The following is a 17,523-nucleotide window of genomic DNA, read 5'->3' as shown; positions in this document are numbered from 1 at the left end:
GTGAGAGGAAAAGGTAATTACGTGTCACAAAACAAGGGAGCAAAATTACATATGTAAAATTCGTTTACGATTCAATGCACGCCGCATTGAATCATAAACGAAACCATAAATTAAATATAACAAGATCATACCATCCCATACATTAAAATGCGACCGCCTAAGACCGCGCTTACACTCCACCACACATAGATGGCGCCACAAAAAAAATGTCTTGTAGCTTTCGATTATACTTGTAGATGGTGTTAAGTGTCACTTTTGACATAGATTTACGGCTCGGAATTGACACTTCATGCCAATCTACAAATAATCGGTGGCAACAAGGCATTTTTTTGTGGCGCCATCTATGTGTGGTGGAGTGTAAGCGCGTTCGTAGGCGGTCGCATTTTAATGTATGGGATGGTATGATCTTGTTATATTTAATCTATGACGAAACAAAGAATTCTAAACTATAATCATGAGCGTAGTGACAGGGAACTTTTATACTTTATTAATTCTTACTAAGTATACGGAAAGGCTTTACCGTGAACCGTAAAGCCCATATTGGCGCCATCTATAAAAATCTAATCAGAAATCCATCAAATCATAGCGCAGTACAGCCATCTATTGTAGTCTCAAGTCAATTTTAACAGGTGGCAGCACTAGTCACTACATTTAGTTCAAATTCTCATCGTGTAACACATGTTCGGTAGAGGGCGTTGCAATTAATAGTACAGTAGTTCTCAATAAATATTGTTGTATTGTAGTTATTTATTTATAAATGTAATTATCCGTCAACCAGATAATATCATAAATTATATTTTTTGCAAAACAACTGTTTTGTATGCAACTAACTATGCATTCATAAATTACTCTGTCTGGTTCTCTAGTTAGACCTCATAATATTTTTATAAACCTACTGTTAACATTCTCGTGCCAGGCGCAATACATTCATTTAAGAAATAAAATAAAAAGTCTAATGATGAGATATGATTATGTTAAAAATGTAAAAGCAAAAAGGTGATCTCTCCGGCGGGGAATCGAACCCCGGTCTCCCGCGTGACAGGCGGGGATACTTACCACTATACTACCGAAGACTTGGAATTAGTGTTGAATTTTATCATTACCTGATTTTACTTATAGTGAATTAATAAAATTGTTGTCTGTTGATGTTCAATGTTGTTGATTGATACAGAAGCAGCTAGGGACGAATATTTTACAATACAACTACATACATTCACAAACAAAATTAAAATTTTGAAAAAACCCCCGACCGCGACCTAGTGGACCGATTTTCATGAAACATGGCTAAGAACACTCCCGACTAACTCAGCTTTCAGACAAAAAAAAAACTACATCAAAATCGGTTCATCCGTTCGAGAGCTACGATGCCACAGACAGACACACACACAGACAGACAGACAGACATACACACATACACACAGACAGACACGTCAAACTTATAACACCCCTTCGTTTTTGCGTCGGGGGTTAAAAATACGTCTTTGCCAAGAAATGTAGGTAGAGGTAGGTATCCCTACATAATAATGGTCTTTTGAAAAGGCTAGGTACCTATACCTACACAAAATTTATGAGATGTTATTTAGTACTCAAGCAGACAAGGGTAACTAATAACAAGCAAACAAGACTTGTTAAAGGCCGATCGCAGACTTATTACAGATCTCAGCACCCTGTAATTTAGCTCTACTCACTTCAACTACTTTTATACCAAGCGAGCACGGATCCAGCATAATGAGAGCTCTGACTACCCACAGTTCTTAAGGAAATTGCGGTCATATTTATATTGGTACTTTTAAGAATAATTTCCGTGGAAATTACACCAGAAACAAACAAGCTTATTTCGTCTCCGTGAGTTGGTACGTTGATTACGGTAGAAAATGATCTCATGTTAATTCAGGTTGGCATCCCACAAGATTATCGTCTATTATCGGTCTTGCTTCATATTATCTGTCGAGAGTATACGAAGTAATTGCATATGGAGATTGTTTTAGAGTAAAAAATAAACTAGTTTGCTTCTTGCTACTTACATTACCTAATACCTACTATAATTCGTCTGCTTATGTGTAGTACTCTAGCTACTAATGGCCTAGTAGGTATACTAGGCAGGCACCTACTTGAGTACCTACCTGAATGAGCGACAAATCTAGAATGAACAATGAACATGATGGCAGCCAAAGAGGTGATCCCCCGGAGTCAGCAATTTTAAAGGATTCAACAGGCTTGCTAACGCATTGCCGGCAATTTAAATATAAAATATCTGGGCAACCGAGCTTCGCTCGGTTCTGTTTCGTATCCTTGACATGTGTCGCCATCTAGTTCAAAAATGAATAGTACCTACATCGAGCGAAAGAATTCTCAGCCTTAACAACACAACTACTCCACACGAGATGGCGCGCATTTCGCCACAAAAACTCAAATAGTGTATTTTTCTATTCGTTTTAGCCTTGACCTGTGTCGCCATCTAGTGTTTGCAATAAATAGTACTTACATCAACCGAAAGAATTCTGTCTTAACAGTACAACTACTGCACACGAGATGGCGCGCGAAGAAAAACTCATGAAAACTCGAAAATTCGCGTTTTCCGGGACCTAAGGATAAGTTAGACCGATTTTTCACCCCCAAAAACCCCCACATAACAAATTTCTGCGAAATCGTTAGAGCGGTTTCCGAGATCGTCAGTGTAAATAAATATATATATAAATAAATAAATAAATAAATAAATAAATAAATATACAAGAATTGCTCGTTTAAAAGTATAAGATAAGGTGCTAATTATTACTTAAATTTCTAAGTAATAATAGATCGTTTTGAAGCTTAAATCTGGATTTTAATTTTATCAACCTAACCTAACAGTGAGTCTAAAGTTTAAAACTAAAAATAATAATGTTGAAGTCCAAATGCCTTCGTTTTACATTTCTGATTCTGACTACTGTTTCATTAATTGAATTGATTAGTGCATGTTAGATCGTTCCATTTAGCGGTTCGGTCCGGTAGCAGTTCGTGGGTGGTCCCGGAGCCCGGACCCAGATCAGACCTCATTAGAAGCAAATAAGAACGCTCACGCGGCTCACGGTTCAACGGCTCTATATTCCCTCATCATCATTTGTTAGGTTGGGTACTTTGAATATTTTAATTAAAATTGGAAGAACTGTGACAATTTCTAAACATTTGTAAAGTTGTTTTTATAATATGTACTTAGTTGTAGTTTGATAAATAGTCACCTATGTTTTATTTGTAGATATTAAGTGTATTGTTATTTAAATAATCTTATAAATGTTTGTATACTTTTCTAGTTGAGTTTTACAAATAAAATAAATTATTCTTAATTTTTCTAATCAGTCGCGCTCATATTGATAACAGCGCCATCTGGCAAATTTTATCAAAACTACGTCGACTCAATGCAAGCTCATCGCACGTGGGACGGTTCCAAAACGAACACCGGTCCAAGTCCAAAGGGTGGGTGAATCGCCTTTGCCGAGATGCAATGCCATGCGAGCATCGCACGAAACAAAAACTAGTTTGATTAAAGCAGCGTTGCTGGGCGGTTGTGTCGCACGTTTTTGTACAACAACATTGATAATTTCATTGTTTATAAACAGAATTCGTCAATATAAGCTATCGGAACAATGTTTTTATGAATAAAGTTAATAACGTTCGCTACTAAACTATATGAATCCTACGTTAGCAGTGTTTCTTGTAAATTTGTTACGTTTTATTCGAGTGTATAATCTTGTATCGGCGAGAACTGCTTCGTTGATTTGGACGGTGTTTGAAAATGTGAAATAAAATTGAATATTGTGTTGTTTGTGAACATTTGAGACTGAGATGAAGGTTGACGGTTTCGTTTATGTATGAGAAACTGAAAGGAAAAGGTGGAACGATGAAGTGGTATATTTTTGTGTTCTTGCTGCCCTCGTGTTTGGCTCATCTCAATGTTTACCTGAGTAGTGCAGAAGTATGGAGACTACTAGGTAAGTCAAATGATTCTAATGTGCTCATGCATCTATTTGAAAATCACTTATAATGAATGTGAATCTTGCATTCATAAAGCAACACATAACCTATAAAGTTAAGCCGGTATGGTATTGGATTGGAGCTACAGCTCTGTTTAAGTATTGTTGTTCGTTTGGTTAAGAAACGATCAAAAACATTGTTTGTTTGGTACGATACACGTCGTATAGTTGTTTGTCAACACGACTATCATAACACTACAACGCTGTTATTGTTGACATAATGAGGCCTCATTACCTTGCATCTGCAACACTTAACCCCTTTGATGCAGCTGCAAAAATAAGTTAATCAGAATTATCTAATTCTAAGTGGTAAAATAACAGAACTATGAAATTTATCTTATCATGCGCAACAAATGCAAGTACCTACCTAACTACCTATAAATACTATATCATATCCACTACCTATCCGATAAACGAAACCGTTTGATTGCGAACAATGTATTTGAAAATATCGGAATACGGAGCCAACGAGAATTAATTGGTAAACACTGTGCTGAGAATTGAGATGCTATGCGGTCGAGGTGTTTTCTTAGCATAAGTCTGGCTTTAGATCTGTTTACCACGCACCTTTTTGAGGTCCTGTCTGATTTTGACCCTGTCCTGTCAGCAATAGTTGTACTACCTAGCCTAGGCTTAGGCTAAAAGTTAATATAAATTCCAAAAGGTATCATTGGTGTGATAAGCACAGGTATTCGTTTCAGAGTTGTTAGTGATTTGTCTTATTTTGAATGTGAATTTTTTTTTTTTTTTTTTTTTATACTACGTCGGTGGCAAACAAGTATACAAACAGAACAAATAGAACTTAAAGTACGATCATATCTCCATCTATCGCCGGAAACTTAATTGGCTCCGAATACGGGACCGCAGGAGCCTCAGAGTGCTGTGTATGCTGTACAGTATACTAAATGACCCAGCAATACCGGAGTACCTGCGGTCTAAATTTCAGTTTGTCACCGCACAGCCGGGCCGTGAGCTTCGTTCCTCTCGGAAACTCATTTTGTCAGTGCCTCTCTATCGCTCCGGATCCATGTCCAACTCTTTCACTATGCATGCGATTCGTCTTTGGAATGATCTCCCTCTTGACATAAGGCAAAGTCAGACCAAGTCTCTGTTTAAGATCAAGTTGCGCAGACATCTTTTAGAAAAGTCTCATAACTAAGAGTCTTAATAATTATAAGGCAGATATATATATTTATTTATGTATATATAATGTTACGTATGTATATTTATGTGTATTTGTAAGTAGGTATCTATATTATTTTAAGTATGTATATTTTTTAATATATATAATAGTAAGCTGTATGATATATATAATCATTTATGGTTATTTAGTAGGTATTCCATTTCTCGTCATTGCGACATTTCCTGCACCTATTAAGCTCTTATAGATCTCTGTTTGGCCCAAAGGTTAGCTGGTAGAGAATGCCTTCTGGCATTAAGTTCGCCTTTTGTACATTTTTTTTACTGTGCAATAAAGTTTAAATAAATAAATAAATAAATAAACTTACTATGTAGGTATAGTTGTAGTTGACAGCTGGTAGATTCCCACAAATCCCTTAAAAACCTACTCCCCTGAGGCTGTAAATTTTGTAAGAATGTCTCTTAGGAATCATATATACATAGGTAATATATACCTATTTTTTATTTCATTTTAAAATGTCATCACTTTGTCAGAATATGTAATTCTTTTTACAATTTAAAAGTTCAATAACCGGGTTACCTATAATCTCGTTTCACACCAATTTCGTTAAGCAAAATATGCTTCACAGCTTTCAGAGCGGACAATCAAACAGGGCTCAAAGCCTTTATTTGAGTTCACTTGACAAAGGTGCCTTTCAGAAACGTGTCACGCGTTTTATTCGGAGAAGGCTTTTTTCGTTTTTTTTCTATAAGGAGTTTCCTAGAAATGAGATCGGTTTTGGAACAGGCGGACGCAATGTGCAAGTCTCACCTCATGCAACTACATACTTTGTATGTGGGTGAATCATCTTTTTCTTGCCTGTTATTGCCAAGGTTACGGTCCCCTGAGTCACGCTGGTTTTATGCAAAGTTATGCTACTGAAATTATGCAAGCATGCATGGAGTCCATGTTTGTAGGTAGCAAATTAAGGAAAACCTTGTTAACCTGCGTAGTTTAAGTAGCATAATTTTGCATAAAATTAATGTGACTCAGGGGACCGTAACCATGGCAATAACAGGCAAGAAAAAGTTGGTTCACGATTTGCGACCGTTTGACCTATATGTCAAACGGTCGCAAATTCAGAAGTTTCACACACACAGAACAGTAAAACTAACAGAAGGCCAACTTAATAACTAGGTAATAAGCCTTACCTAACCGTTGTTGTTGAGAGTTGTACATGTATCGTACAAAATGCCTGATAAAGATTATGAAAAAATACTTTTCCCCTCACTAGCTCGGAAACACGTGTTTTGTCCTTTAATACCAGCGGGTAAAAACGCATTTTATCCACTAGTGGGTAAAGTAATTTGACCTTGAATAAAGTCAAATTAACTGCTTTAAAATTAATATGAGTAGGTGAATCTAGTAATAAAGATGATTTACCACCTGTGGAACTACTGGAAGCAGTGATAAACGCATTTTTTGCGTTGTAGTTTCCTCGCTATATTGAGGGGAAAAGTTTTGTGTTACACTCGGGTGCAAATGTATTTTACTTCTCGTGTGTTAAAAAACTCGCAAGTTCAGGATTCTATTCTCGAACCACTCGCTTCGCTCGTGGTTCAACTATAGAATCCTTTCACTTGCTCGTTTTTCAATTCCACACTCGGCGTTAAAATACAACTTTGCCCCCTTGTATAACAAATAACTATTATCAGGCTATTCTAGACAGGTACACCGGAAAACACGCAAAATAGACACAGCTAGGACATGGGAATAAGGTTTAGACGCGTGAACCGGCCATTCAACCAGCTTTAAACGGTTCAAACCTCAGCTTTCCGGCATAATAATCGTGACTAAGACAATCTCCCTAAGTAGGATCAGGATTAATAACTAACAGTACCTACCGACGACTTTAAACCCGACTCAACCATGCGGGCAACTTAATCCTCCCAACTTAATCTCAGACAGCTTATCAGTCCAAATTTAATTCCCTCCTAAGCAATTACTGTATGTAAACAGCGTGAAGAATTAAAATGTCGCTCATTTTTTTGGGAAATTTAATCTCTTCTTTTAATTAGGGGACGTCACAACAATATACCTTCCCTCGTCATGTCCATTCAGATAAGGAATGACAGATTTACAAGCGTGCGTCCGCGCAGGTACCCGTGCCTCACATTAACAGTTTTTGTCCATTCCCTATTGTAACCTGCTGGGTAAGAGCACTTCGTCTTTGTCCCCGTCTCTAACATCTCCTCTTGTTCTTGCTTAGAAATTATAATCACAAAACAATAATGAGCTACGTACGGTTTCTTGAAGGACGTACACCATTTTGTCACCAGTAGCGCTTACCTACTTAGGCAAGTAGTCATTGCCTTTGAACTATTTAAAAATACGACAGCTAACATATTAAAATGTGAGTACTTGAGAAGGTATATAATTTTATTTAAAATTGAGTAGGTATAAATAATCGTTTATTATTTATAATTAATTTTATTTGAACCAAGTAACTGCCATCGAGAGAAATTTATAGTAAAACTTTCTGTATCTGTCTAACAAGTTTATATTTTACAATCTTTATGATTATGACTCTCATAATAACCGTTTAGATGCCTATTATAGATTATACAAGAGATGAAAATTGGACTACGCTAATATTTATTAAAAAACACAAACCTAAAAACCGTTCCTTGGCAACGGTATCACATTAGCGTTAATGAAATCGCCCACGCCGAATGTATTTTGATCGCGTTTAAAAAAACAAATATACGCTTATAAGCAGTTTCACACATTCGTTTTGAAATGTGGGTAATTTATCGATAACGACACGAATATAAAAATTACCATATCTCACATCTTTATTCGATATCCGTAAATTTCGAACGGCATGTTGCTCGTATCGGGCGGCCGGATCGGTTGGTGGTTAGTTGTAATTTATTTCTGTTGACATTTATGGATATTCCATGGATCTCGGCCAATAAGCGACGCCTAAAGTCAGCTCCTAACACGTTTGAATATATCACCTTCCGAGAAATAACATAATTGCAAAACTGAACTTGTATTCGCGCTAAATAAGCGATTTATAAGAATTGGTAGATGTCAATGTTGAAACACCTACACGTCTATAAAGCTGAGCCTTCGATGACGCCGTGGGAACAGCAACATGATAATGCATATCACATTATAATGTAGGAATGTGTTCTTTCAGACGTTCTGTTTTAGTATGTAGTGACTGTCTGCGACATTAAAATAACTTCAGACAATTGCGCGTGGCTGTTAAGATAGCGACAGTCCAGAAATACTACTACAGATACTAATATTGTGAGTCTATTTATGAAAACAAATACATGATTCTATTCAGCAACAATAGCAGCCTTATGAAACAACCTTTTACAACAACTTGCCAAAAAAATCCGTAACCCTAAATTTTTTTTTTCAGTTATTGGCTACGTGCACGACAATTACGCTCACTACCATGTGAACTTGAATTGGAAAATGTCAAAAAATGACATTTAAACAAACATTATATTTTAAAGATTTTTCGTTAATTTTAAATAAATCGAATAACAAGAGCTACTATTTCTAGAGTAATTTAGGTAGATAGATTATAAAGACATGGATATAATACCAAAAATCAGTTTCCAAAGCATTACTCACGGTATAAACTTCCAACCCCAGACTACAGAAAGAGTCAATAAATTGGTGCTGGCAGGGCATATAAGGAATCTTGAAGAACATAGGAGTAATGGTACAAGTTCTTCGAGCTAGTGATATGGTATTCGCTAAACCTCCGTCCCGTTCATGCCATATAAAACAAATCTAAACGTAAGTACCTAGTCATGTCCGCGGCCGCAGAAATATCCGACACGGGCCTATTCCCAGGCTAGGCCTGAATCTTCAAGCATAATCTTTTACGGCAGGAAAAATACTAACAGCGTATTGAACAATATTAGGTAAACAAAGCTTAAATATAATTTATTACAATGTTTTGTTTTGACATGTCACTTACGTTTTCTTTTCACCGTAGCTATCCATTTAGTTCTTTGATCCAATTTCCAGTGTGCTCTAAGAAACGCATAGAACGTGCAACGACTATTTATGCCATTATTTGTACAATTGACAACGAAACAACATTGATGCCCCATATCAAACATTACACATTGTATTATATTTTATGAGTTTTGATAGATGACAACCACAATCAGTGTCGATTTTGACCACCGCAAGCACTGCGATCGCTTTGCTTACCCCCTCCATGCACTTCGCACGAAGCCAATATCTTATATCTCAGTTCCGCTTCAAAGTGTTTGTCACAGATTAGACTATACTTCCGTTACGAATTGAACGGAATAAACGTAAACAAACTGCTGTCACTGTCAAAGTAACACGCGCAGCTCAAGTCAGGGGTTCTCAAAGTAAGGGCCGACGGAAAAACAAATAACTTGTAACCAGTTATTAACGATCACTCTATTACACACTTAAAATCGTGAACCAATCGAACACGATGACTGTTAAGTATATTATGTTATGATCCCATGCAAGTCAAAGTAAAAGTCGGTCCAAAATGGACGAAGTTCTGTCATATCAGATACTTACAAAACCAATAATTAAATTTATAACCCCCTTATTTTGCACCATCGTATTTGAAGTCGGTTTTAATTAGCCATTAAAATTCACTACCACCTAGTCTCGAAAGTTGCTGAAAAATAATGTTTAGCGGCCCGCTACTTGGTCGCCCAGGTTCATTTCCACAGTGATACCAGAGCAATTAACAAAGTACCCGACAAAAACGGCTTCTTAATTTCAATAAATATAATAATAATAAAATACTTTATTGCACACTACAGGAGAAAAGAGAAACATAATTCAGAACAGATACAACATGGTAGGTAACAACAGGCGGTCTTATCGCTAAAACAGCGGTCTCTTACAGACAACCTTCAGATAGTCGAGTGGCGATCGGAATATACCAAAACGTTTTGTGTTGAAATTTATTTTCGTTTAAACAGAGTCATTATTTGTGTAATAAATATGTAAAGATTTTTAATAAACTTGTAAAATATCGGCAATTTTAATACCTCGAATGGTGCAAATTTTTTATAGCACCGGCCACACCTTTGTTTACAATAATTCCGGCTAATTCAAAATAGGATTATAATATTATGCACGTGGAGACATATTTGTATCGTAGGTCATTAGAAAAATGTTGATTATTTACTTACGCATTCTGATCTGTTACTGCCGACTATAAATATTTTGTCAACGACCGTAAAAATATGTAACAAGCTCTGATTTCCCTAGAAATTTGATCGTACTTATAAGATATTTTTGCCGCCTGTAACATAGGTACGTTATATTATTGCAGCAGACTGTACGGCTGTGTAGCAGATTATTGCAGGTGCCTGCAATAATGAAAGTCTTTGCAGAACGATGATAATGATAAGTTAGTGCGGAGAGGATGCTGGCTGGGCGTATCAGACGACAGCATGGTTTATGGTTGAACACTATCGCTCATCTGAATCCTTGTAGTCGGCGATGGCGCAAGCCATAGAAAAACGAGTCAAAATAAAGCAGTATAAAAATAAAACAAAATATGTGTATAACGATTTCCGAAACTATTAGATAATAAAATGCAAGAATCAATTAGAATTTAACTTACAACTCGTACGAGTACCTCCTCGTACGTTCTATTAATTGAATCCTGCTTCACAAATCTCACAATTTTATTTAAATATTATGTATTATTATGTGAATATAATTTTGGCGTTAAAAACGGCGTAAAAATATAGGTTTCCAAACTCATTTACAACGTAAATAACGATATCGTTAACCTCATTATTTATGAATTTTTTTAATATGAGTTACTGTTAGGTGGGTCATTATGATTTCTTTTACTCAACAATGATTGTTCCGTTCTCTTATTATGCCTTGTTATTGTTGGCAAATTGGTCAATTTGTCCCAAACCGCTGGCCGTCTGTGTATTTCGTCGTAAAATCTGAAGAGGTGCGCGGGCGCATTGTTTCACGAGCACCCGGCGCGGGCGCGGGCTTCCTTGATGTACACCACCAGATAATTGAATTAATGGAAATTCCTGCAGTTTACATCGCTAGCATTATATTACTAATGCATTATTAGGGATGGAAAATAGCAGGTGTTCTTAATTTTCTTGTAGCGTACGTTGCATTAGTAAACGTTGCGGTAATATATTCTACAAGTTATACAACCACTCTACAACGCTATTTGCCTTTATGATGAACTGACTGGCACAATATCGTAATAGATAACAATTGCCTTTCAATTATGCTAACAAGTACCTATGGAAGTATGCCAACATTACCAACCACAAATGCATTCAGTCGTAAATCCATCTGACGGATAATTAGACCAGTAATTTGCCTATCAGGTATCCACAATAGAAAACACAAAAAATACCAGTTCTAACGTTACAGCATCCAGCGGTAAGAAGATCTTATTATTACGGCTTAAGTTTCATGGCTAGAACTGCGGTGGGCGATAAAAAATAAAAAAAAAATCAAGTAAACTTAAGTAACTTGATACTTGGTGGTCGTGTAAGGTTTCGTCTAGACACCGTAACCTCTTCACACGGTTACCTACCAATCTACCATAACTGGCTTTAGTACCGTATGCCGTGTGACCACATGCTGCATTTAAATGTTCGAGTAATCAAAGTTGATTAGTGCATCTCATAAAGATAAATGGGAATTGAACTTCGGAACAGGCCATGTTGCCATGAGTCATTTCACTTACTGAAAAATTATAGGATTCGCTTGGGATGATTACGTTTTTGCTTCAATAAAAGTTACAGATAGTTGAACAATTTAATGCATTACAAATGTAAGTACTTAAATCTTTGGACCTCCCAAATAGAACCAAATCCTGGTGACTAAAACGAATACCCAACTTAAGAACTCTTATCATTTGTCAACAATGGTTGACACAGATTATTACTGCAATTTGTTTAGGGCTGAAGGTTGGTGTGAAGGGTATTTCCGGCGATATCTCCCTTATCTACAGTATACGATCTCTCCGACCTATGCCAACATCTATTCCCTGTTCTACGTGTAAACTGCCCTGTCCTATGGCTTATCCTTCACATCCGGACACATTTCTAATTTTTTTCTGCAGGTACTAGGAGAAAGACTCAATAAAGAGCCCGGGGATATACATAAAACCTCTCTTTGTTATTATAATAAATACTATTAATGCTGCATTCAGGGCGCCTGCTGTGTTAAGCCAAAAAGATCCATAAACGTTCATTGCATCAACACTTATATCTTTTTTCATTTAGTGGCAGTAGTTGTGATCTCGCCCCTAAGCAGAGAAGTCGTTATAAGAATTAACAATGAAATATTTCAATAAACCGACGGCGTTATATAAATATGGGCGCGTTCGGGAACTATTCGTTATGTAAACAGCGTTGACACGAGTGACGTGGAGTGGGCCTAAATAAATTTAATTTCACGGGAGGTTGGGCCCGGTTTTTATCCGAGGTGTCCCTGTGGACGTACCTGCGGGTTAAGCTGCACTTAGACCACGATTCGGCTCCGTGATTCGAATTAAAAAGGTATAATTACAAACAAACCAACAACCAACCAAAATATTTTGGGTTTTGATTTAAAGTTACGGTTAAATAAAATTACGGACATATTTTTGATGAAACCAGGTCACCACGTAACTTTTAACCTAACAATAGAAATGTCAAAGTTTAGTAGCCAATCAGTAGACCTTTCTTCAAATAAGATGACAATCGTTGAAAGAAGAGCAATCGTTACTAGCATCTGAATCTTTTGTTGTTTGGCTTCTGTCGATTAGCTAGCTAAGGTCTGGGCTAGTAGATCGTTGTAGTACATAATGTTACCATTGTAACTAGTTAAAATAACAGAATGCAACTAAAGCCTATTTAACGTGCACAGTAACTAACCCCCACAAAGAACACTAGAGTCCTGAGCACTGACAGTCGCGCATAATTTTGGTACAAATCCAGCATAAGCATTCAGCACTTAGGGGCACTCGCACGCAGAAATAGAATTAGGTTCGGAGCCGAGCCGCGGGCGACAGCCGGGATTATGCGCGTTACATGAATATGCAACTCGTTATTTTCAATTACGGAGAGCGAGGCTTAGACGTAGGGCTGGCACGTACCGAAAATGCATGTACCTGATGCCGACGTTTTTTATTTACCTCTAATAGGTACTCTAGACCCTTAAATACATATCCTCATGTCTGCTGTCTAGTATTAATATCCGACTTTCTTTAGACTGGGGCAAGAGTGGCAAGACTAACATTCGTATGGAATCCCCATATTCCCCATACGGTCAGTCTTGTTCCGAGTAAAATATACTGTTACTCCTGACTTAATAAATCCAGAAAAATTAGAATTCTGTAATGAGTATGGACATGTACTTATTGTAAATATTACTAAGAGTCAGATCAGAAAAAAATCCTAGTGTTCGACAACCCTATAGACGTCGCTCGACCTATGCAATCCTTTGCACCACGTGCACTTTTAATTTTAATGCTTTGTCATTGCCTCCATTTGACTTTGCGCACATTTATCAAAAAGCTACGTCATCTGTCAACTGTGCACATATGTGCGTTTGCGTTTACTAAATGGGTGACTATTCAATTATTACGCGCTGACATTTTGTTGGTATTACGCAATGGGATTACTATGTGAATTTTGATTGTAGTTAGGACATGTTATGGGGGATACATTTTTGATACGCTATACGAGTATGTTTATGCCTTTTGGACCATTGTCACCGTGGATAAAAACACTGACATAAACAATATTCTCATATCTCATCTTAAATTCATGAGTACGTTATTCCGTTTACTTCTTTCCCCTAAATGGTAATAGGTTGCCTGAATAGGTGTCTTCATAACGAGGGCCAATCATCTGTATATACGAGTACTACGTAAGGTGTGATAATGGGAGGTTTTTCTGGCCTATCGCTACCACGGGCGTACGTGTCGGTACGCAGCAGACGATGCTCTAGGACCAGAAAAACTCTTAGAAAGCGAACAGACTATCTTCGCTCTTGCACACTTATTATGCAAGAATTCATAGTGACAATTACCACTGAGCGATCCATTGCAATGATCTTGGACCGCAAATTAAACCAAATACCAACTAGGGCTACAAGCTGTACAAGCTAAGCTGGCTTCGTAAAAACTTACTCTCATAAGGCAGCAAAGAATGTTCCAAGCGAGAGAAGGTCCCCTTGTTAAGCGAACATGAGTTTCATGAGTTATTGCCTGATGAATATTAATCAAGCCGAAGTAAAAACTAAGGATTCTCTATAAATACACGGCACTTGAAATTCTACTCGATCGCTTACTTGTCCGATGGTAAGAAATCTATAAGCTGGTAATACTATTTATTGACGTGTGACTCTGAATTTAAATTCGTTGTAATGCCGGACATAACATGATATTGTTATTCTACCTGGATCCTGAAGCGAGCAGCTAAATAATTGTATAATTTATTATAAATTGAAATCACACAGTGTATCTTTAATGCAGACTTCTTTTATTGATTGCTTACCACGTCTACCATTAGTTTAAACAAAATTCGGAATTGTAATTCGAAACTTAGGTTTATGTACCTAATAATATATGGGAGGATGTTGTCTCTTGGCCATTTATTTTCAACTAAGGCTATAAATTTTTGTTGTAAACATAAAGTGTTCACTGAGCTTTAGCATAATTTGTGAGTGTTCGAAACATGTTCGAAACGAGAAACACATGGAATCCTATTAAGAGCGCTATGACAAAAAAAGGCGATATATTGTAAAATGCACAATATTTATCGACAAAATTGTACACTTTACTCATACTAAAAGACAGTGAAAGTACTTGTTTCAGTTAGAACATCTTATTAACTGTCGGTTAAATAAAAAACATATGAAAAAATAGTACATTACATCAGAGGCCGGGAAAATGAGGATTTCCGGCCAAGTGGGTATATACGGCCGAGCGAGCGTGCGAGCGAGGCCGGATAGGGATACGAGGCCGGGAATCCGTTTTCACGCCGAGGCATGTATAGTGCTTTTCTCAAACATACAATGAAATAAAAAAAAATGCTCTAAAGGACAATATTCTATAAAAAAAAGTTACTTTGCAGGCCTAGGCCTGAAAAATAATATGAAATCCCTTTACAGTCCTCTCGAGTTGTTGCGCCCAAAAAGCGATACTTCCCAGCCCATTTTAAGGAACGTAAAGACAATATTTCATTGCATGTTTGAGAAAAAGCTTTTTCAATTAGTAATGATTGTTTTTCTGATGCTCGTTTAGGAAAAACCGCGTGAAGCACAGAATTCGGAGCTCTTATTATGTACAATTTGATAAGATCACTCTCATAAATGAGGTAAATTTAAGTTCCAAATATCTTGTACTTAAGGCCCATTAAACAATATTTATCATTTAATCCTTTGAAATTGAGAAATTGAAAGTAAAACGAACTCAATTTTGTCTTGAAAATACATCGAAACAAGTGATCATTTCTCCGAAAATCTACATGTTATCGAAGTTATTTTATTATATAAATAATCTGCACAATGTGCTTAAACTGCTGTTATCCATTTGTCGTTATAATATTTTATCATGATTTTTTGCCAATTTTTTGAAAACTAGCCTTCCTGTCGCTATTTTACCGGCGACGGACGCCTGCGATTTCAGTGCCGCGCCGGAGCTCGAGCAGGTAAGACGTATGTCGCTTTGGTCTCCGAGTTTTCATCGCAAACGTCGAGAATATTTATTGTTGTGTGGGTCGGAGGCCTTGTTTCTACACGGGCTATCCTCGCATTGTGTGTGTGTAAACAACGACCAACGAATTTGATCCTAGACCCGTAAATATTTGCTTTTGTAATACTTTGTTATGTTTGAATGTTAAAGTATTACAACGTTGTGATGATAAAAATGTGAAAATTACAATACGGTCAAGATGATAAGACACATCAAGATGGTACTCGGGATCTGATGATGGAGCCAGAAGGTGGTCACCAGTACCAGTGAACCATGTAAGTAAACGACTTCGTGTTTAGGCTCGTTGGGTTCGTCTCAACAAGACCTTTGACAAGAGGTGGTACTCAGGGTCTGATGATGGAGCCAGATGGTGGTCACCAGTACCAATGAACCATATAACTAAACCCAGAGATGGGGAAATCGTAATCGATTCCGGATTACACGATTACTTGATTTTACTTTGTAATGTAATCAAGTGAAACGGTAAATTACCATTACATGTAAAGGAATCACTAATCATCTATACAATCATTACTATTACCAATAATTCGGAATCATAGTCGATTAAAAATAACTGAAATTATTGACTTGATTACTTTCAGATTACGAATATGTAGTACCTCAGATGACTGTCACTTTGACACAAAAGTCATCATGGGTGTCGTAAAATAGGTTTTAGGGGTGCTGATTCCAAAATTAATGACCAATGTGGAATCTGACATTGCTGACTGTCACTTTGACACAAAAGTCGTCATGGGTGTCGTAAAATATGTTTTAGGGGTGCTGATTCCAAAATTAATGACCAATGTTCAATCTGACATTGCTGACTGTCACTCTGACACAAAAGTCGTCATGGGTGTCGTAAAATAGGTTTTAGGGGGTGCTGATTCCAAAATTAATGACCAATTTGGAATCTGACATTGCTGACTGTCACTTTGACACAAAAGTCGTCATGGGTGTCGTAAAATAGGTTTTAGGGGGTGCTGATTCCAAAATTAATGACCAATGTTCAATCTGACATTGCTGACTGTCACTCTGACACAAAAGTCGTCATGGGTGTCGTAAAATAGGTTTTAGGGGGTGCTGATTCCAAAATTAGTGACCAATGTGGAATCTGACATTGCTGACTGTCACTTTGACACAAAAGTCGTCATGGGTGTCGTAAAATAGGTTTTAGGGGGTGCTGATTCCAAAATTAATGACCAATGTTCAATCTGACATTGCTCAGTGGGTGCTGATTACAAAATGAATGACTAATTTGGAATCTGACATTGCTGACTGTCACTTTGACACAAAAGTCGTCATGGGTGTCGTAAAATAGGTTTTAGGAAGTGCTGATTCCAAAATTAATGACCAATGTTCAATCTGACATTGCTGACTGTCACTTTGACACAAAAGTCGTCATGGGTGTCGTAAAATAGGTTTTAGGGGTGCTGATTCCAAAATTAATGACCAATTTGGAATCTGACATTGCTGACTGTCACTTTGACACAAAAGTCGTCATGGGTGTCGTAAAATAGGTTTTAGGGGGTGCTGATTCCAAAATTAATGACCAATGTTCAATCTGACATTGCTGACTGTCACTCTGACACAAAAGTCGTCATGGGTGTCGTAAAATAGGTTTTAGG

The 17,523-nt window shown here is 37.1% G+C and overlaps 1 protein-coding gene and 1 non-coding gene across 2 annotated transcripts in view; one reads left to right on the top strand and one right to left on the bottom strand.

Annotated features, from left to right (window-relative positions):
- Positions 1-1,001: 1,001 nt before the first annotated feature.
- Trnad-guc lies at positions 1,002-1,073 on the bottom strand. Its single transcript has one exon. It is a non-coding gene; the product is annotated as a tRNA-Asp (tRNA).
- A 2,460-nt stretch (positions 1,074-3,533) lies between these two features.
- LOC125225268 (tyrosine-protein kinase Drl-like) overlaps positions 3,534-17,523 on the top strand; it is a 60,203-nt gene continuing 46,213 nt past the window's right edge. The window contains exon 1 of the mRNA XM_048128885.1: positions 3,534-3,968. Within this exon, the coding sequence (XP_047984842.1) occupies positions 3,845-3,968 (124 nt within the window). The 5' untranslated portion in view covers positions 3,534-3,844. The remainder of the gene's footprint in view (positions 3,969-17,523) is intronic.

Source organism: Leguminivora glycinivorella, chromosome 4 (genome assembly GCF_023078275.1).
Source record: "Leguminivora glycinivorella isolate SPB_JAAS2020 chromosome 4, LegGlyc_1.1, whole genome shotgun sequence".
Lineage (NCBI taxonomy): Eukaryota > Metazoa > Arthropoda > Insecta > Lepidoptera > Tortricidae > Leguminivora > Leguminivora glycinivorella.
Note: the sequence above shows the minus strand (reverse complement) of the source record. Positions and strands in the feature narration are given on the sequence as shown.